The sequence below is a fragment of the Heliconius melpomene genome, chromosome 9, assembly GCF_056956725.1.
Source record: "Heliconius melpomene rosina isolate 202511_hmr_F chromosome 9, ASM5695672v1, whole genome shotgun sequence".
Lineage (NCBI taxonomy): Eukaryota > Metazoa > Arthropoda > Insecta > Lepidoptera > Nymphalidae > Heliconius > Heliconius melpomene.
In genome coordinates, this window is record NC_140397.1 from 2,775,367 (window position 1) to 2,797,726 (window position 22,360).

General features: G+C 33.4%; 1 protein-coding gene across 2 annotated transcripts in view; it reads right to left on the minus strand.

Annotated features, from left to right (window-relative positions):
• Positions 1 to 22,360, minus strand: part of trh (PAS domain-containing protein trachealess) — a 155,073-nt gene that overhangs the window by 126,026 nt on the left and 6,687 nt on the right. For both annotated transcript variants that reach the window (XM_085190084.1, XM_085190083.1), the window contains exon 2: positions 4,910 to 4,942. In XM_085190084.1, coding sequence (XP_085046210.1) covers positions 4,910 to 4,942 — 33 coding nt within the window. The remainder of the gene's footprint in view (positions 1 to 4,909; positions 4,943 to 22,360) is intronic.

Genomic DNA, 22,360 nt, shown 5'->3' on the forward strand with positions numbered 1-22,360 from the left:
ATTTAAACGTAAAAATTTATCCTATACTTATCGGCGGTCAGAACAAACAGTACAAATTCTAATTAATTCGCATAAAGTAGATCTATTTGCATGCGAGATATGTCGTGAGAATGACTAATGTTGAGGGAATGACATATAGGGAAATGACATATAAGGCTTATTACTTCACGAATACTTATAAAACCTTATTTCTTTTAAACTAAGGCTTAAAATTAAGTATTTTAATTCTTAGATGTTTATATAAAAATATTTACTTTTTACTGTCAAGCACGTTTTTCAAGCAGAAATATCCAGTCGGGTGTTATTGTTTATATTTTGACACAATCGTTTATTATTTATGCCTTCTGTCTGTTTAAAGTATTTTTTGTTTTGTTGTTAAAGGTCATTACGTAGGGACCTACTTATGTAAGATATTCTTTTTTGAGGTTAAGCTTTGTAATGTATAATCGATTTCATGATTTGAATAAAACCTGGTGAAGTGCGAGTCGGATTCGCCTACCGTGGGTGCCGTCCCAATTTCATGATTATTGTCTCAGAGATATGTATGTACCTATGGCACGTCTCTTCAATTTCGGCATCTCTTTTTCGCATACATTTTCCTATTGTGTAACATCATCTCTTTTTTACCATACTATCTTCTTCGTATTCGTAGTTCCTTCGTTCTGCTTAATTAACGCTTACCTGGCACGCTCCGAACCGCCTAACTAAAAACAGAAACATCGAAGTTAAAAGGAGTCCTAAAAGAGAGTTTCTCGAAATTCCTTCGGCAACTGGAAAAAGCGAGATTTTCCATTTTATGCCTTAAAATCCACGCAATCAAAGTTGTAGGCGATGACTAGTTAACATAAAAAAAACGATTAAACAATGAATAATAAAAGTATAATATAATTTATTAGTAAAAAAGATAAGTGGAAAGCTGTGGTCTATATCGGCACCTTTAAAGCGACCACAAAATTTGGCTCTCCGTTCTCCTAACCTAACCCAACAACAGGACAGCCAAAACATTACGTAAAGAAAAAAAAACAATTTTTTAAACACCAAAAACCCTCCACTTTCTACAAAACAAAACATAAAATAACTACCATTCCAACCGTATTAGACAGAAATTCCAAATTGAAACTTACATTTAGAATTGAACCTGTTACCTCCAGTGCAAGTGCAAGTGATAAAAACAATTAAACAACAATCCCGTTTTGCGACACGCGGTCATTATGGGCCAGCGGTGGCCCAAAGCCGCCGTAATTGCTCGACCGCGATACCCGATACATAACTCCCTAACCCTAACTTAAACTGTGGTGGCCGGTTTGACCCATTGTTCGGGTAGGGTTGAACATGTGCTTTAATCTTGCAAGATTATGCTAAAAGTTTTTCTCGTATTTTTTATTTTAATTCAGATTGAAAAAATATTTAGAAATGAGAAACAGGAATAAATTTACAAGGAAAAAGAATGTTAATAATAAGCAGAAGAAAAAGAGGGCGTTGCGGCGCATGGGCACGACTGTCAGCACAATCGTATTTATATAAGAAATATCTCAAAAATTGGGCGAAAAGTGAATAAAGTGTTTTAACACTAGATTCCCTCTGCCTACCCTATTATAAATGGCATACCTACAATGTAAAGCTAAAAAAAAGAACTAAGCATACATTTTTTGACATCAAATATTATTTCTCAAAATTTTAAACCGATCAATTTAAATAATACCAAAAAAAACAAACCTAACCACCCCTAAGACAAATTCCCATTGTTTTCCAAGCCACAAAATAAGCCATTTCTGACCGCCCCCCGGACAAGGGAAGTCGATATCCAATTGAAACCGCATGATGACCATAACGCTTTATGATGTAAACCTTAATATCGGTGAATGATAGATGTATTGACTCGTTTCCGGATACCATGTGTCTTTTATACTTTAAATGGGATAATGTTAGATATGTAATTTTGTTTTTGATTTGAATAAGTGGTTTGAATTTTAGGGTTATTTTCTTCTTGAACCATTATTTACTATGGGATTGTGATTTTTAATTTCACGCTGTATCACGCATATAGCAGGGTAGACAGAGGGAACCTTAGAAGTTCCCATTAAGACTCTTCAGTTTTCAATTTTCCGCCGAATTCAATGCAGCGCTTTGCCTCATTACCAGAGCGTTGAAATGAAAATATGAAATATATCATTTCCTCGAGTGGGAATCGAACCTACAACCTGTCGCACACAACTTAACTTTTTTTACTTGTATATTTATATTTTAATATATTTTTTCTTGAACGAAAACTTGAGTAACGGACTTACTATGGTATTTAACATGGTAGGTAATTTGGAACATAGTGTAAATACAATCTCTTTGCATTGAGATACTTTAGTTTATGGGTCATAATCAGAAAAAGTGTCCTTTTTGTGTCTTTTCTTGTCCCGCTACTTTGAAAGCGTTTTAAAAATACAATTTTAAAGATAATTTAAATATTTTGCCATTTACGATAAATTTATTTATTAACTTAAAGATTTTTGTAATATTTTAAATGTATTATGGCAAATAATAGTATTTGTTGTTAGTTGCAAGAAACCTTTCAAAATGCTTCCATACAATTTTTCGTGTCCCATTCACCACTTTACTTTTTAAGAATTGATTTGTTACGAATGTTTATGGTTTTATTTGATTTCAGATATGTTTATATTACTTTACTTTATGCATAATATTAAATAGAACTACTTTTATTGATACATTATTTAATAAACAATATATATTAGTTAAGTAAATTTGTCCCAAAATATTGTCTTTTTGTTGCTCAGGGCTAGTAACGTACAATTAAATTATGAACGCAATTATTTTGGATGGTGTTTAATATTATTTTTTGTTGTGGCACCATAATTCTAAAAGTCAATGCTGTCGTAGCTACAACTAGTAGTGTACTCGCAGCAGTTGAGGGGTTCAAATGTTTTAGAGGGAATGCGTGAAATTACATCTCAGGGTTATAAACGGCTTTTATTTTGGTAAGTATTCTATAATTTCGTTTTCTTGTTTATGTTATTTGCTTCTTTTTACAAAATCTCAAAAAAGAACTTCAGTGCTTGCAGATGCAACACGTGGCTTATGAGCAAATATTTAAAAGGGTTAGAATTTCTCAGATTTCATTCTCAATTTCGTTATATTTCGTTACGTAACGAAATTGAGAAAATATGAAGCCTAGTTCACAATTACGGTACCAATGTTTTCTTATATATGTTTATAATAAAATTGTATCGAACCGGTGCTTGTATATGGAAGATATGTATATAAGAAAAAAAAATTGCTGGTATATGAAAAAAACTATTAGTGACTTTTCATAAAGTAAAGTAACCAAAAATAATGATTTTTAAGTATTTTGCTTGTTTGCTTGTTTGTCTGTGTTTGTGCACGCTAATCTCAGAAACAGCTGAACCGATTTAGTTAAAAATATTTTTTATTCTGCCTGAAATTAGTTGTGATTTTGTGATTATTATTTTTTGATAAATATTTTTGTATTTTCAGTAAGCGTCATGGCTCCAATGTCAAGTGCTGAAACACATAAAAGATATAGAGAACGTCTTAAAAAGATCAATCCTATTAAATATGAAGATATGCGGAATAAACACTTACAAAGAATTAAACTTAATTCCAGTGATAACGACTCAAATTTTGATATATTTTTAAGTGGATTTAATTTTATCATTAACTTTGTGATCTCTAACTAGAAATATAAGTTTATTACGTTACTAAATAGCATTATTATATTGTTCATATTGTCAGTTTGTTATGTTTTCTTCTTACATTTATAATCTGTTAATTCAACGATTGAATCTTTAAAATTTTAATCTGTGTCTCATTAAATAAAAAAACAATATTTTATTCATATAATATCCTTATTTTGTTGTGTATAATGCCTTATGACATCAGTTTCGTAACAAACATTATCAGTGTTGTTACTTATCAGTTACGTTACGAATTCGAAAATGTCCACTTTTCTGATTATGACCCTTATATAGATTTTCCACCGAACTCAACGTCGCGCTTTGCATCGACACCAGAGCAAAGAAATGAAAACATTAAATATTTTATTTCGGAATTGAACCTGCCCTTACCCTTGCGCCAAGGCTCTCTTCAACAATTACAATTATTAATCTATCTACTTAACTAGCCTAGCCATAAGACCAAACCTACACCAAATGGATCCAAGGATTTTCCACACAGACCATCCTCCATTTATACATCCTAAATCGAATTCTAATACGAAATCCGTGAGATTAGGCGGACGCCAAATATTTGTTCTGACCGAGATTAAAATATTAGAGTGGTCAGTCCGTTTGCTCTGCGCGGCGTTTGTTTACGTATTGTATTAATTAAGCCGTGGCCTTCGTGGTGTTTGCTGAATTATTAAAAAATAAATATAATTAAAATTAAGTAAATATAAATTGCATAGTTTAGTATTTGGTATTGCTATTGCGTTTTATGTTTCGCTAGTTCTACTATTAGCACAGATCATCAATTGGTTGTTTAGCAACAAGTTGCAGCGTTGAACTCCGCGCGAAAAATTCTCCAAATTTTATGTAATAATTAAAAAGTCTGATGTTAGTCAGATTACATCCTGTTAATTTCTTACATTTGTTGTCAGCATACTTAATAGTAATAAGTTATCACATTTTTTCTATTTTAATTTATAAGTAAATGATGACATTTATATTATTATCAAATGTACTTCAGTAGCATTTGAACCTGTGTCCCTTGAGTAAGGCGACTAACATAGTAACAAAATTTTTATTTTTTTTAAAACTTACAGAACTTTACCTTACTAACTGTTCTTTTAAAATAAATTACAAACTATTTCCACGATATAGAAAATAAACTAAAATAACAAAAAATATTTTTAAATAATGTCAAAGATTTCAAAGTAAATTACCTGTCTGACCAGCACAGCGCATCGTCCCGATATCTGAAAAGAAAATACATCAGTATAATTTAAACTTCTAAGACTAAAAACACTATTTGAACCTAGTGTTGAGGTACTCCGCTCTCCACTTTCCGCTAAATTCTGGAGGCATTGCGTGATAAGAAGCGAAACTAAACGCTTTACCTCGACACAATCGGTCGCGTTTGTACACGCTTGTACTCCTTCGCCATAGCTGGCTCTTGAATGATCACATATTTTGTTATTATCATTTTATAGTAAAAACAATTAATTTATAAATATCTTGTTAAAGATCAAGTTTAAGATCGAGTTTTAAGATAAAAAAAAAGGAATTACAGACGCACGAGACGAGCGATAATGAAATATTCTGTATTTAAAGTTAAACATAACCGCGACAATTGCGATTGGACTCTACAACGATGTACACATTTCTAAATGTGGCTTGAATGACCAGGCCAGTCATGGCGTAGGGGCACAAAGTGTGACCGATTCCCACTCGAGGGAATTAAATATTTATTTCATTCTATATTTCCATTTCTTCGTTCTGGAGTTGAGGCAAAATCGCGTCGTTGAGTTCTGCCACTCAACACGCAATGCCTCCAAAATTCGGCAGAAAGTGGGGAATGGAGTGTCTGAACACTAGGTTCCCTCTGCCTACTCTGCTGTGTGCGGGATACAGCGTGAAGCACATTTTTTTTGATAAGAGAAAATATTATAAACAATATTTCCTCACCAACTCTATACATCTTCGACATAGGCTATTCTCAAAGTCTACGACCTCCCGGGCGATAATGAATAATTCAGGTCCCCGAGCTCGGTACAGCGTGGTTACATTATTAATAGGTAATAGTCAAACGCATTACTGCCTTTGTAGGACCTGGATAGGAAATATTTGATTGAGATTATTATATTTTACTAATGTCTATATTATATTTTTATTATTTACTAGCGACCCTTTCGCGGCTACGCCCGTTCGAACTATACAGTTATTTATTTAATAATCGAAATTACTCTCGTGTCCTCGGGATACTATTATTTTAAAGGCTATATGTATATATCAAAAATTAAGGTTTCAACCAATTCAATAAAAAAAATTGTAGCAATTTTATCGAACCAAATACTTTTTTATATTTTTTTTTATTGGTGAACTGATTTTCCTGAAATAAGCATTAAATATTCATGGAAGTTAAAGGCAGAAGATTCAGGATGAACCCCCAAATCATTCCTCAGTTTATACATATTTAACACTTTTTAAATATTTATTAGGCTCCATTTGTTTCCTTCAAAATAATTAACAGAACATAATTCCATTCAAAACCAACATTTCTATGTAAAGTATTGAAATGCTAACCACTCATTCTAATGCTTGAGTCGAAACTAAGGCAGTAGAAATTGTCACAAGCAAGCCTTCAATGCTGTGAATAGCTTTTAGGTAAACATGATTATTTACATTTTTCAATAGAAATATGTCAGTCCACATACTTTCATCTATACTATTTGTTTTGTTCTTACTTAAACTTCATTCAAAGAAGACACAGCATGAAACCTGGGAAGCTAGTGTTAAGACACTACGTTCCTAGCAAAACACTTCTGTGCCCCACTTTCCGCCGAATTTCGAGTCATTAGGAGTTGAGAATTCAAGTACGGAGTGGCTTTGCTCTGTTATCAGAGCGAGAAAATGAAAATATTAAATGTTTCATTTCTTAAGAGTGCGAATCGAACCCACTATCTGCATAACTTTGTTATTTGGATAAAGGAAAATAAAATTTTCCCAACTATAAATAAATAAACTGTAACAAGCGTATAAGAATTTCGACACAGCTTCATGAGAACTTATAGCTTCGTGGTCAGTGTGTATGGGCGTGGGTTCAAATCCTTCTATATTATTTTTTTTACAATTTAAAAAAATATTCCTGACTGCACCGTAATATTTCGAAATATCGCATATATAATAGCGAAATTTAACACTGCACTACACCCAGCTATATAACAGCGGAAAACAGCGTGAGAGTAATAAATTAACAAAAAGAAAATAATATAATTATACAATCGTTTACTATAACAGTGACGCTTACGTTCCACGATGCAATAACGCCATGTTTTGAATTTAAACTCTCTAATTTGGTACGTTCGGCACTCGCGTTTTCGCATAAAATTACAATCACACACATCCTTACTCAGCGAAATTGCTGTTTACTATATGACGTAATGTATTATATGATATATGGTAATAATATTAGGTTTTACGCTTCAAATGGCAGGGCAGACAGAGAGAAACTAGTGGTGAAACACTTCGTTCTTCACCTCCCGCTGAAGTTTCGATATATTAAAAATAATTTATTCTCCTGAATATAAATCTACGATCGTTGCGTTTACAGCCAGATTCTGTTCCTAAATATGCCATGATGACAGCCTAAATAATTACTTATAATATTAATTTTCCACGATTTTTTTTTTAATAAGAATTGATGATATAGTATCTAAAGATATGTGAAAAAAACATTATTTAAACCTGTCAACCTGTTCCCTTAATTTAACAAACAGACAGAAATTTATTTAATAATATCAAATGTCTATAAAATTACAAATAAGGAAATTCTTCCTCTTGTTAGAGGCAGTCGTGAATCGGAATCAGGGGCACAAGAGTTTGACTGTAACGCGACGTTTGTGGGTTCGATTTCTACTCGAGGGAATTAATTATTATTTATGAATATTCTCATTTCTTCGCTCTATTATTCAGCGTTGAAGTCCACAACTCAACTTAAAAAAAATCATCGGAAAATGAGAAAGCGAGTGTTTTAACACTAGATTCCCTGCCTACTCTGCTGTGTGCGGGATACAGCGTGAAGCTGATTTAATTTCTTGTTAGATTGATGATTCCTTATTATTATTTAATATAAATTATTATTAACAACAATATTATAATAATATAGCTATTAGCCACGAGGGCACATATCACGTGTGCTTTACGACGCGAACTTCGATCGTTTGGAACTTTGGTCGCAGTAATTATACGGATTAGCGCGAACTTCGATAAATGTTTGGACGTGACTGTTTTGGTGTAACTTTTATTGTCATATAGGCACTGTATATGGTGAATGATGTCTGGTAATTTGTATAATAAAATTTCCCTAAATTTTCCCGTAAAAACGGAAAAAGTTAAAATAAACGACATCATTATGCATGTCGATGTAACGCGAGCGCTAGGCGATAAAACGCGAAATGACAGGTCGCGGGTGTTGACAATAGTCCCCCGGAACTTCCTAAACAGAATTCGATTAGGTTTTATTACGTTAGTTATTTGAGTTTTTGAATGAAAAGCTCATGTTTCCGATACTAAATGTGTATACTTAAATACTGTATTTTTCATGCTTCATCCCGTATAGAGCAACGTACACAGAGACACTAGTGTCAAAACACTTTCTTTCCTTGCATCCAGGATATTAAGCTGAGCAGCGTAACTCAACGCCATACCTTGTCTTGCCAAAGCGAGAAAATTAAAATTTCATTCCCCAGAAATCGAAACCACAACCATCGCGTTTACAATCAAACGCCACTGCGTTATGACGGTCTCAAATAATATCTTGTTAGCTATCAATCAATCAATTAATCAGTCAAATCATCCTTTTCGGGTCCACAGCTGGACATAGGCCTCTCCCAGGGTGCGCCAAAACTCCCGATACTCCTCCGCATCCAGTCGAAGCCAGAAACCTTCTTCAGGTCGTCGGTCCATCGAGTCCATCTTGTTAGCTAATTCATAAATAATTTATATTTAACTCAAGTTAAATCAACGATAATTTAAAAGACTATCTAAAGGACATTTCCCTAATAAGGCAGAGAGCGGAGAAACGTAACCATTCTTTTTCTATGAAAAAAAAACATTTTATTTATGGAATTCTAGACGCTTCCAAACCATTTTAAAAGTCGTTGCAGATATATGTAATATGTAGGTAGCGGCAAACTGCAGTTTTACGATCGCATCATCGCTGCGGAACTGTTCCACATATTTCATTTTGCAAATTTACACCACATTTCGATGGCGTTTTATTAAAAATTTTTGCCAAGAAACACGTGTGTTAGATGTTTTTCACAATTTTTTTGGGTAATTTTAAGAAAACAAGCCATTTTTACTGGCCTATTTGTTTTTTTATAAAGTTAACCATATTTTGTTTTCTTAGAGATTTACTTATTATGGTGTTAATAAAGAATAGACTTATATATAAACATATTTAGTAATTCTTGAGGCAAGTAGTAGTGCAGCGGTGAAAAGTATGACTGTAACACGACTGGCTGTGAATTCGATCTCCACTCGAACAAATTAAATATTTATTCAAATTTATATTTCTATTACTATTTTCTTTCACTATTCAACATACTAATATAATAAAACGGAAGAGTTTGTTTGTTTGTTTGTTTGAACGCTAAGATCTCTGGATCTACTGGATCGATTTACTTTGTTTTTGTTTTGTATGAAAGCTGCATTCTTCAGAAGTGCTATAGGCTATATAATATTACATTACACATATATACTAATAAATTAAAATACTTTTTAATTTGACATGCAATTACTTCTGCCATGTTAATAACAACCGTCGTCGCTACGCGACCGCGTTCATTACCGCGTCATTTTGGTATTCATCCTTATGAAAATAAATATAATAGTCACTTTTAGCATTTCATCTAGATTGAAATTATATTTCTATAGAAATTATATTCTTATATTTCAAGCAGGCGTAGCCGCGTCCGGGTCCGCTAGTTCAACATATAATGTTTCAAAAATTAGGCAAAAAGTGACCAACGGAGCATAACACTGTAACACAACACGCGGTTCCCTCTAGTACAAAACGCAAAAAAATCTATATTGCAGCAAACAAACATACTTTTATACGAATATACATATATATTTCGAAAGTCATTCTAATATCGAGAGAGCGGGCGTCGCGTCGCGCATACTGAGTGGATTTTAACGCTGAAAGGGCCCCATCCGGTGGTGCTTTTCGTGAAAATGTGATATATCTAGGTATGTTAAATGAAAAGATATTTTTTTAAGCCTTTCGTTACATTGCTAGCCATGTGCTTTTCTATTTATACTAATACTGTAATCATTTTAGGTTAACTTATTACTTTCCTACCTTTTTTTAAAAGTTCATTTATTTTTTTGTTTCTAATTTTTAGTTTTACTGCCGCCCTTGCCGCGCTTTGCTTCCTTACGCTTTGCCCCGAGTAGGAATCGAACCCACAACTGGTCGCGAGTACAGTTCCTTAAATTTTGTATTTAAATATCTTTCCGCGCTCTAGATGTATCTATTCTATGCAAAATATAAAATGAAATCTACAAACAAAATATATCTTTAACCTGTTAGGAATATATCTCATCAAAAACGAGAGAAGATAAGAAATGAGATCCATGTTAAATGTTAAGTAATGCGTGGTTCTCGACATCACCTACTAAAGAATGGGAGATCTACATGGGTGTCAAGTTTACGAGTTATGAAGGACTCAAGAACTGGAAATAAAAATAAATCAGCTTCATGCTGTTCCCCGTACACAGCAGGGTAGGCAGAGAGAACCTAGTGTTAAGACATTTCGTTCCCCACTCTCAGAATTCTGGAGGCATTGCGTGTTGAGTGGCAGAACACAACGCCGCGAAAAGCTGGAAATGGAAATAAAAACGCATTACGCATTTCCATCTTTTTAACTTGGCTGGACAAGCTGGAACATGTCTTGACACTGCTATAAGTTAAAATTTACAGGTCTCTCCACTCACACTCTCCATAAAGTCAATAACATATTAAAATACATACAAACTATAAAAGCAATGACACGACAAAGTAACCAAAGCCAGAGAAAACAAACTAACTTGGCGTCCGCTCGTTAATACAGCAAACAATGGCTGGCCAGCGAGCTGTATATGATTACAGAGGAAAGCAATTAGCCAATCTTAGACGTAGTGAAGATAAACTGAGATACCTGACACCTTGTTGGCTTTGTAAATTACTGAAGATATGTAGGTACTTTAAATTGCTACTTATTGATTGTATAAAAATATTGTTTTTGTTTAGCTTCTCGTATCTGCCTATCTGGCAGAGAGTTGAGACACACCGTCTTCTCTACTTTACGCGACTTTGAAACGATGATTATCGAGTGTAAATTACTACTTATGTAAAGTATAAAAATATAGTTTTTGTTTAGTGTTTCGCATATGAAAGTTAGGCAAAGAGTCAACACACTTCGTCCTCTGCTCTCCGCCCAATTTCGAAACAATCTTACACATAGTTAAGATAAACTGAGATTAAACACCTTGTTAGACCTAACGTCCTACGTTGACTTTGTTTATTGTCGTTCCGCTGAATTCTCGAGGCATTGCATGTTGAGCAGCGGAACTCAACGCCACGTTTTACCAGAGCGAGGAAATGAAAATATTAAACAATTCATTACCTGAGTGAGAATCGAACCCACAACCGTCGCGTTTACAGTTGACTGGCCCCAAAGGTAAAAAAATAATCGAGAAAAACAATTTTAAAGTGTTGCTCTACACAAGAACCATTCAGCAACACAACAAACATTAAGCAACACTATCAGCTCGCCATGGAACGAGTCGGAATCGATAATTTCCTATCAATGACCGCCACAGACCGCTTATTAGAGGAAAAAAACAATAACTATACGTAAGATTATATGTGTAGTGATTAGGTACTACGGACACACCTAACCACTACTATTTATATATATAAATAAGTTGTTATAAAATATACATATATACATACATACATAGCTTCACGCTATATCCCTAGCGGGGTAGTCAGAGAGAACGGAGAACCAAACACTACGGTCTCTACATACCTCTTTCACCTCGTCCACTGCCATCAACCTCTTCATACATTTATTATTATAAACATAATAAAATTTTAAATCGAAATTGTGACGTTTTCCTTTTGATCTCATACGATCACCACTATTCTAAAAGATAAAGTTTTAATGAAAGAATATTTTTAACAGTCAAGAGATTTTGCTTATATTTCGTGAAATTTTGCCTTATTCCAAATAATATCTATTCTTTTTATTTTTTATATAATTTTAAGGAAATTAATATTTAGGGTAAACTATCCATAAAGTACCTGTTACGTAATAGAAGCACAAAACATTTTTTTTAAATAAAACCGTAATTAAAAAATAAGTGACTTATCCACACTACGCCCAACCATATAAGTTTCCATTGTAATATCAAATCAGATATAATTCTCGTAATCGCTCTCATTGCTCATAACCTTTCACACCTGACGTATAAAACAGTACATTGAAGTTTTTATTAATGTCCAAAATTAAAGAATTATTATTATTGTAAGGACGTCGACGATATGGGTTCGATTCCCAGTCGAGGAAATTAAATATTAAATATTTTTATTGGTCGGCGTTGAGTTTTGACACTCGACACGCCTTGCGAGAATAAGAATGAGCAAGTATTCGCTGAATTCTGGAAGGAATTCTCAATGGTAAGGGAGTCTTAACAGTAGGTTCCCAGGTTCCCTCTGCCTACCGTGTTAGTGCGGGACATAGCGTGATCCTAAAAAACATTTAGTCATAATTAACACTCATATCTCTTAACAATCTGTTGACATGTATTTATTAATGTCTAGAGTCCAAACATAAATTGCAATAAAGAAATAATTTAATACCTAATAAATCAGTAGTAATAGACATTCCTTGCCTTTGTTAGGTCTTAAGTTCAATTACAAAGCAATATTTTTAAGGTATAGCCTTAAACGTCGACACTTGCTGTAATAATTACGTTGTTTTTGACAATATAATAAGTAATTAAACGATTTAAGAATTGCTAAGTTAATTTTACTTTGACAGTATTACTACATGTATTTTCTACACAGATTATTAATTGTTACAGATACAAAATATGGTTATAGATACTCTAGTGTAGAGGTGGTTTTAAAATTTTTTTTATGCATATCCAAGATTCCATGATCCATTTGAATAAGATTTAATAAGTAAAAAGAAATTGAACATATAATACAAAATTTAAAGATAAAAAAAGTGTTCTTCACCTTCCACACATACCCTTTCGTAGCAGGACCAACAAACCAGAGAAAATCAAGACACTCCGTTCTCCATTTTCCGCTAAAATTCAAGTCGAAACTTTGCATATTGAGGGGTGGAGCTTTACACTTTGTTTTATTAATTTTCCTGATTGAGGATAGAACGTAATGTGCCACATTCACCTCAATTATAATGTTTTTGGTTTAAGGCAGAGGGAACCTGGGAAACTAATATTAACACTCTGTTCTCATTCAAAAACAGTTCCCCACTTTCGGCGGAATTCTGAAGGCATTGCGTGTTGAGTGGCGGAGCTCAAGGCCGCGTTAAACCATGTCCTCGAACGGGAATCGCACTCACAACTAGTCGCTTTTACAGTCACGCTGATGCCCCTACATCACTACTGGCCTCAATTATATTGTCCATATAATATAGAAACTATATATAATATTATTACCATGTCTGTCTGTACTAACAACATTCAGCACGTACAAATTGATATCTTCCAGATATCCACAAAGATATAGAGAATAAATCGATAAATTCACACCAATCACAAATAATCATCTAACTCTCCGTAATAATTACAGTAATAATGACACGTTGCTCGAAATAAGCCATCGTTAGCCTGACTCACGGTTTAAACTAATATGTGTTGAAATTTAAACCTTAAGTATAGTAAAATAAAGTGGAAAATGTTATTTAAAACAAAGATATGTCTAATTTAGTATTGTGTGGAAAAAATAACCTTATTTGTATGTACATTGAATTCAAATTTCAATGTCTTAATCTGGCAGTTTGCTAACTTAGACTCCAGTAACGGTAATAGGCATTTTCACACGAACGTACAGAGACATTTCCCGGTATTTTTCGGTAATATTGTTAAGTTATAGTGTTAATGGCGTTGGTTAAAGATCGCGAGAGGTTGTTAGAAATTTTTGTTATTTTTAAACGATATTTTTAAGTGTTATGTTTAAAAAGTTAATTGGCTGATTCGTAAGTTTATGTAGTGTCTACTTTCTTTTAAATAAATAGGAACTATGATAAAGTATTGGTTAATGACTATGATAAAGTAAACGCGACGGTTGGGTTCAATTTCTATTTTTACTTCGTAATTATCATTTTCTCGCTCTGATAACAATACCAGACATAATTGAATTACAACACTCCACGGCTCACCCAGTACTCAACAATGTCTCGAATATGGAGGGGAACTTAGGGAATAAAGTTCCACTTGGGTTCCCTCAGTTTAATTTACTTGTTTCAAATCCAACAGCTAGTATAGAAATAGTCGTATGAAATAGCATCAAATGCATGCATCAAGTTGCATGCATTTGATGCAATAAAATGCATCAAATGCATGCAACTTGATGCATTTTATTGTTTAATCCAATAAAATGCATCAAGTTTAAAAAGGGTTACAAGTCGAAAGCCAAGTAAAAATATTTAAAACAGAGGAAGAAAAAGGTGCATCACGATTTTCAGCATAGCATGACAAACAGAGAAAACCTAATAGTAAGACAATCCGTTCCTAAATTTTCACTCGATATTGTATGTTGAGTGACAAAACCTAACGTCTCATTTGATGTAGAAGTAAAATAATATATATTAAAAAAAAATGAATGGAACTAAATTAATATTAATGACTATAACAAAATAAAATGTGATAAATAATATTTCATTGCCCTCATAAGCGAATATCTTCTTAGCATAACATTTTATAGCAATAAAGTAAGGACTCTATGTAAGCCTATAAAATATAGCGTAGTTTACCTTTGTTATGCTATTTGATGTTAAAGACAAACATACAAGTCATTAACAGACACATTAAAGTCGTTCGCATCGTGCTGCGAACAGTTCGTTTAACATATAAACAATTCCTCATATTAACTTATTATCTCGTCAAGTATTTAGGTGGGTAAGATATGTCTTTTTTCTTAACTTTACATAAATTTTACAAGTTTTTTGTTAAATGTTGAGTGGCGTAACTAAACGCCGTGTTTTGATTTAAGCCAGTGAAGGAATTACCTAAGCTATAAATTAAATTATAATAACTTTCTCCCAAGAATGTTTAAATTTGGATTCGAATTCACAACTAAGTAAATTTGGCACTTGTAAAAGGTTGTGCAAGGTTGTAAAAATTTTCATTAAAATTTGAATTTCTAGGTAACTTCTTTTTTTTAGGTAAAGAAAATAGTCTTAGTACACATTGTTTACCACTTTCCGTCCAATTTTCGAGACATAACATTTTGAGTGGCGACAAACCTCAATTCATTCCCCTGAACGGGAATCGAAATCACCACCCATCAGGCTTACAGACACTGCCTTACATCACGAAAGCCTCTATCGATAACAATATCTATATTATCAATATACCTGTATAGGTAAGGTATCTTTATATGATATGTGCGGTATTTTTAGATGTTCAAAACCGCCATAATACCTTATAAGGCTGTAGTCGTAAAATAATATTCTATAATACATTATAATAGAGGCCATCCCGGGTAATGTTCCTAAGTATTGGAATTACAGGGCGGCGGTCGGGCCTTGTGCGTGGTGTGGGTACAAGCGAGCTTATAAGTACTGATTTTGTATATGTTAAGCTATTAGTAGAAGGTGTGACTGTAAACGCGAGAGTGTGGGTTCGATCTCCATGCGAGGGAAAGAATAATTATTTATTAATGTTTTCATTTCTTCGCTTTGGTGTCGAGGCAAAGCGCGGCGTAGATTTCCGCCACTTAACACGCAATGCCTCGGCAGAAAATGGGGAAATTGGTGAACACAGAAGGAGGAAACATTAGGTAACCCCTCTGTGTGCTGGGTACATCGTGAAGCTGATTTATGATAGCATAGCTAATTCTGAAGCCCACATCGTTATTAACAATAACAAATTAACAAATTCACGTTTATACTTACAAATTCTCTATACTTTAAAAATAATTAGTCCCCTAGGCCTAGGCCCAGGCCTCTATTTTGAGTAATGTAGAACTCGCTACCGCTTATGAATTAAACCGCTCACTCACGTCTGATCTCATCGCAGCATTTGATTGGCTGCGGGTGGCGAAATTATCCGATGATGATTCGATTCATTTCGATGACAGATTATATTTTCGATTTTAAAATGGAATCTTTTTGAATCGAATTGGAAGCAATTTACCGATACAAATCGATACACAATATCGATAACTTTAATGTGACTATCGTTAAGCGGTTGCTACTCATTTTGCTTAGTTTTCTATTTAATAAATATTATTAATTTTAAAATAATTAAATAGAATTGACGGATTGGATTCCTTGAATTTTGGAGGCAATGCGTGTTAAGTGACAGAACGCAACGCGCGTTACTAGAGCGAGAAAATGAAAATCCCACCTCCCAAAAAACCTATAAAAATTCTGGCCAATTCTCGATGAAGCTGTTTTTTTCTATATAAAAAAAACTAAATCTCTGGTAATGCCAACCCAACTCTAAAGTTACTACTGCGATTTTTTTATTATTATAGTTAAATCTTATATGATCGACCGTCCAACTTCGGAAATATATGACCCACTAGTTTGAAATTAGTAATTTCTGGTGTGTGTTTATAGTTTACTAGTAGACGATAATATAAAAGCTCTAAATCGATTATTCTATATTTATAATGGTTCCAGGTAAGGAACGCATGTTTCGCGCGCCACTTTCCTGGCTTGCCCCCATATATTAAACATTTAATTTCCTCGAGCACGAATCGAACCTACAACTGTCGCGATCACACTAGATTTGAACTTGAAATTTATATTATATAATGAAATTTCAAATGATCGAATGGCACTCGAGCGAGCTAAAGTTAAAAGCAAAAAAAGGACCAAAACTAATAAATCCCTATTTACACCTTTATAACGTATCAGTTCGATTTACGATTCGAATATTTAAATTGGAGATTCCATAGGTATCTGATTTCGCCTTATTTATTATCTCCCAGTTATCTCGCGGATAAGCTAACAAGGTACACTATAGTTAATTACTACAGAGTTTATGCGACCAGATTGTGATGGTAATTAGGCCCTTTGGAACCCGCCTAAGTGGCGTTCTCCCCGATTTGTTCGAGATAAATCGTATCAAAATTTATATTAAAAATCCATTTGGGTACGTGTTTATATTGCTTAGGTGGGTTTTTACTTTTTTAGTAGTTTTTTTTTATTTAGCATTCGGTAGCTGAGAATTTGTTTTGAAAGCGTTTGTATGTATGTAATGGCTGTCGTTATAATAGAGGGTTAATTAATGAAAGTTTACAGATTAGTAGAATTAGTTTTTTTTAGAGAAAGTAGAAATTATGTATTGCTTAACTTATTTTCAATGCAGTCGTGGCGCAAAGGAACAAGTGTGTTACTGTAAGCCCAACAAGTTGTATATAATTCATATTTAAATTTTCTCGCTCTAGTACAAAGGAAAAGCGCTGCATTAAGTTCCTCAATTGACCAGGCACTGCTTCCAAAATTGGTCGAAAACTGAGAAACGGAAGTGTATTAATAGGAACGCATCGATACCAGGTTCCTTCTACCTAGTCATAATCAAATCCAAATTAAAGTTCACTTAAAACGTCGGGTCGAGTCGAGTTTCCTTTAACATTGACCATTTAATATTTCAACAAATATTGTATCCAATCCAATAAAAGATTTTTAACACATTTAACTAAATAAGTAATAATCGTCCATATTTCATACAAGACAGTAATAAACCACACCTTTAAGTGAGACGTCAAAAGCGATACTCAAATAACATAACAGTACAACATGTTTAACAGATTTAAATGTAAAAATGATATTTTAAATGAATTTAAACAAATAAAATACAAGCTTCGCCTTGACAGTCGCTGCGGGAACCCAAATATTACTTATGCCTCTTCCTCCTACGACCTCTTAGAGTAAAATGGAAGTGACATATTCGGGATGTTTTAAATATATGCAATTGTATTAATATTGTAAATGTCAATTAAGTTTGTTTGTTACGCTAGCAAGCCAAAATTACTCAACTAATTATGATGAAACCTTTGTACACATGTTTTTAAAGGTTTTAAATAGAATATAGGACAATTTTTTTATAGTATAAAAATAAGTTTAAGCGGGCGAAGCCGTGTTTAAGTCTCTAGTAAGTATATATATAAAAATTCCAATGCTTTCGCTTTACGGGCGAAGCCAATATGTATGGAAATTTAAATATACTTTACATGTTATGCTAAGAAAAATAAATTAAAATATCTTTTCCAGATAAACTCAATTTCATAACTTATAGATTTTTTTTAACTTCACGCTGTATGTCGCACACAACAGAGTAGGAAGAGGGAACCTAGTGTTAAGACACTCCGTGCTCCATTTTCCATAAATTCTATAAAGCCAAGGCAAGGTAAGAAATGAAATAATTAAATATTTTATTTTCTCCAATGGGAATCGAACCCACAACCAGTCGAATTTATTTATGCCCTGCGCCACGACTTACATATAGATTTTTGGAAATTTATAACATTGATGACATTTCTGATTATATTTTTGTTAAACCTTATTCTCCTTACTGATGTACTACCCAGATAACTTGTAAATCAGATTTTCAGTAATTAATTATATCATTATGTGAAATAACAAATAAGACTCATTTAATATATAATTTTACCTATAGATCTTTTGTAAAGTAAGGAATACAATAAATTAATAATTTCACCTTCACTTTCAACAGGGCCTTGAAATTGAAAAATTCATTAACTTATTTCGTTGTGGGTTCGATTCCAACTCGAGGAAATGAAACATTTAATATTTTAATTTTCTTCACTTTTGTATCGAATCAAAACGCGGCGTTACTCAAATCGCGAGAACGGAGTGTCTCAACACTAGGCTGTCCTTGCCTACCTACTACTACATGCGTAGTATAAGAAGAAACTGAAAAAAAGAAAGAGATAAAGAGATGACAAAATATATAATAAAACATAATGGTCCCAGGTTCGAATTCTGACTGTGTCATCAAAATTATAAATATAATAATGAAATATTGGTGCAATCTCTCATGGTACTCTCTTCCTTACCCACTTTCATTCTTTCTATTTATCGTAGGTACTATATATGTACAGTTTTAAAGATATTCCGTTTGCGGAATTCAACGCCGCATCTTATTTTATTACCGAGTGGAAATCGAATCTATAACCTTCGTTCTTGACAGTTAGACGGTATGCCACAGTGCCACTTAAATAAATAATTCTTATAAACCTTTTTTTATTAATCCATTAAAATAAACAAAACGCAAAGTTTCCTGTAATAAAAATTAGTTCTCAACTAGCAGAGCTGGTTTGTTTTCAACACCAGACACAAGTAATTAAGGGCTGTATTCATTTTGATAGCGTTTAATGAAAGTATATAGTCCGAGATAGCGGCGCCACGCGACGATGTTTTATGTTCTTTTGATGATAATTTACTTGCCTCTGTCGTTTAGTGAGAAATTAATTAGTTTTTTTATATGTTTTGTCTGTCTTTTTTCGTTATATAGGGATATTATGAAATATTCAAAATGTGAAATCGTTTATATGTGGTACAATACAATGAATATTGAAATATAAACCTGTAACCACCATGTTCGGTCTACGTCTGATCAACAAAAACAGACAGAGACTGGAGTTCACAAGTTCTTAAAAAAAAAAATAATACCCTAAAGAAAAATCATTTGAGCATCTTTTATATAATACTTAGACTGGAATTGTTACATCATCTATTACTAATATTATAAATGTGAATTTAATTTGCATGTGACGCTTTAACGCCAAAACTACTCGACCGATTATCATGAAACTTTGTTCACATATTCTTAGAGATATTGGAAAGATTTTTTTATTATTTTTCTTAAATTATCATCATTTAGGTATAATATAAAAATAACTTTAGATTAGCGAAGTCGTATAATAAATTTTACTTCCAATACAATTTTACTTTAAAATATCTGTACAAAATACAAACGAGCGTTTCTAGCGCAGACTAAAAAACGCTCGTATACGCAACCCACAACGACCCCCACAGTCACGCGATTTGTCTCCGCACCGCACGACATTCCGCTACAAGAACAGATAATAAAATTATTTATTCAATAAAACAAATAGAGTATAGAGTATAAAGTGTGAGTTTTGTCACTGTTGCCTTGTACGAGGTAATGGCTGGCATAAATATAAAACGGCGGCCGGACGGTTAATTTTACTATGGACAAAATCATAACTTTAATGACCGCTCGTTTGTTATAAGATTCACTTGTTGGATTCGTTTTGGTGTTGATAAAGAAGTTTAAATTATTTATTGCTTAATATCAAATATTTATTTTATTAAAAGTACGAATTTAAGTATATTTGTAGTTGTGTTTATTATATAAAAAATTGAGGCAGTCGTAGCGTAGGGACACAAGCGTGTGATAGACGCAACGGTTGCGAATTCGATTTCCATTCGAAGTGAAAAATATGATAAACGAAGTGTTTTGACACTAGGTTCCAAGGTTTTCTCTGTTTATCCAGCTTCATGTAGAATATGGTATGAAGTTAAAAATATCATTTTCCCGGTATCATGCTGAATTTATTTTCACATGAATGTTTTGTTCACTATTGTATTTGCACTTTTTAAAAATTTTAAGAGACAATTAATCAAAAGCTTCAGCCCAATCGACGTTAAAGTCTAGGTTCTAATCCCGCAGGAGGCACCTTGGCCGCCAACGACATCCTCTCAAGAAACCACGTAGCACTTGCAATTTCTCAGGGATAGAGTACCGTCTTCCCTACCCACCCAGTGTCGATGTAAAGGCCAAAAGAGCTAACAGCATTAACCTCATGTTCCAATTAAAAAAAACAGTCAAACACTAAATACTTCCCGGATACATTGACATGATTACTTAACATTTGAAAAAAAAAAACAATTACGTCATTGTTGCACAAAATAAGCATGAGTTATGTTTAATGTATTGCATAATAATAATATTCTCTTTTACACATTCTCGTACTCGTACATACGTTATATTGTGATTTAAACATAACTTATAAAAACCTGTATTTAATAACAAAAAAGTGTGGTATTTCGCCCTTATGACACTTATAACAAAAAATCTTTTTAAAAGTATATCTAAATATTATCAAGCCTAGGAGGATACCGTTGTGGTGCCGTGGCACAAATGGCAGAAAGTGCAGAAAGGAGTGTTTTTACACTAATTTCTCTCTGCCTATAGTATGTATAATATATATTCCGCTATATGCAAAATGAAGCTGAGAAAAAAAAATCTAAACATTATAATATACAAAGTAACAGGTGGAAAAGAAATGGGAAGAAAAAGGAACCTTTAACCTTTTCAAGTCCGTTATAAAATGTCCGCCAATAATCAAAACGGCTAATAGAGGACGGGACGCTGAGCGCCTTTTAATTCTCACACCCCATTTGCGAAATGCAATCGTTCAAACAGGGCAATGCTTAGAGTAGAGAGAGAGAATTTAGATTTATTTAAAGTATTTTTTTATTTTTTTGTTTACAGAGAGTATAAGTTGCTGAATATATCATAGACCACCTTCATCTATATATATATAAAATCGAAAGGTCACTCACTCATCACGAAATCTCAGAAACTGCATGTGCTAGGAATCTCAAATTTTGCATAGGAGTTACTTATAGGACGTAGGTGCTCGCTAAGACGGGAATTTGGAATATTCGACTTCTAAGGAGTTGTTTTTGAGGTTGAAAGTTTGTATGAAACTTCGTTACTACAAATGCTAGGCGCCTCAAATTTTGCTTAAACGTCACTAGGACGTAGTCATGGAGACAGAAATTAATAATAACATAGCGGGCCGCTAGTATTCACTATAATTGTTTTATATCAAGCATCGAATCTACCAAAAAATAGTAAGACAAATATTAGGACAATCTGCTCCCCTTTTTCCTCTGAATTCTGGAGGATTTCGCGTTGGGTGACTGAACTCAACACCAGAAAAATGACAATATTAAACATTTCATATTCTCTAGTGAGAATCGAACCCCCAACCTATCTCATTTACAGTGACGCCAGAGAAATGAAAGTAAAGACAGAAAATAAGACTCCATATCAGCGCTACTCTCCTTGTTTTCCTAATACCGCGCCCAGCCCGTCGCCCTTTCATTTGCGCTCAATAGTCCAGCGTGGTGTTGGCACGTTTCTTTTATTCGCACTTTTTCCCTTCAAGGAATGTCGCTTACCCCGTACCTAATACCGTTGTAATTATGATTCGTAAATTTATTTTTGTTTTTTAAGTCTTGGGGGGTAGGACGAAAAAATAATTGTTAACTGTAGGGAATCTTAAAAAGGAAGGTATTGAAGGAAACAATTAAAACGCAACTTCACGCTTGTTCCCGTAAAAGCATATAGAACCTATTGTTGAGGCA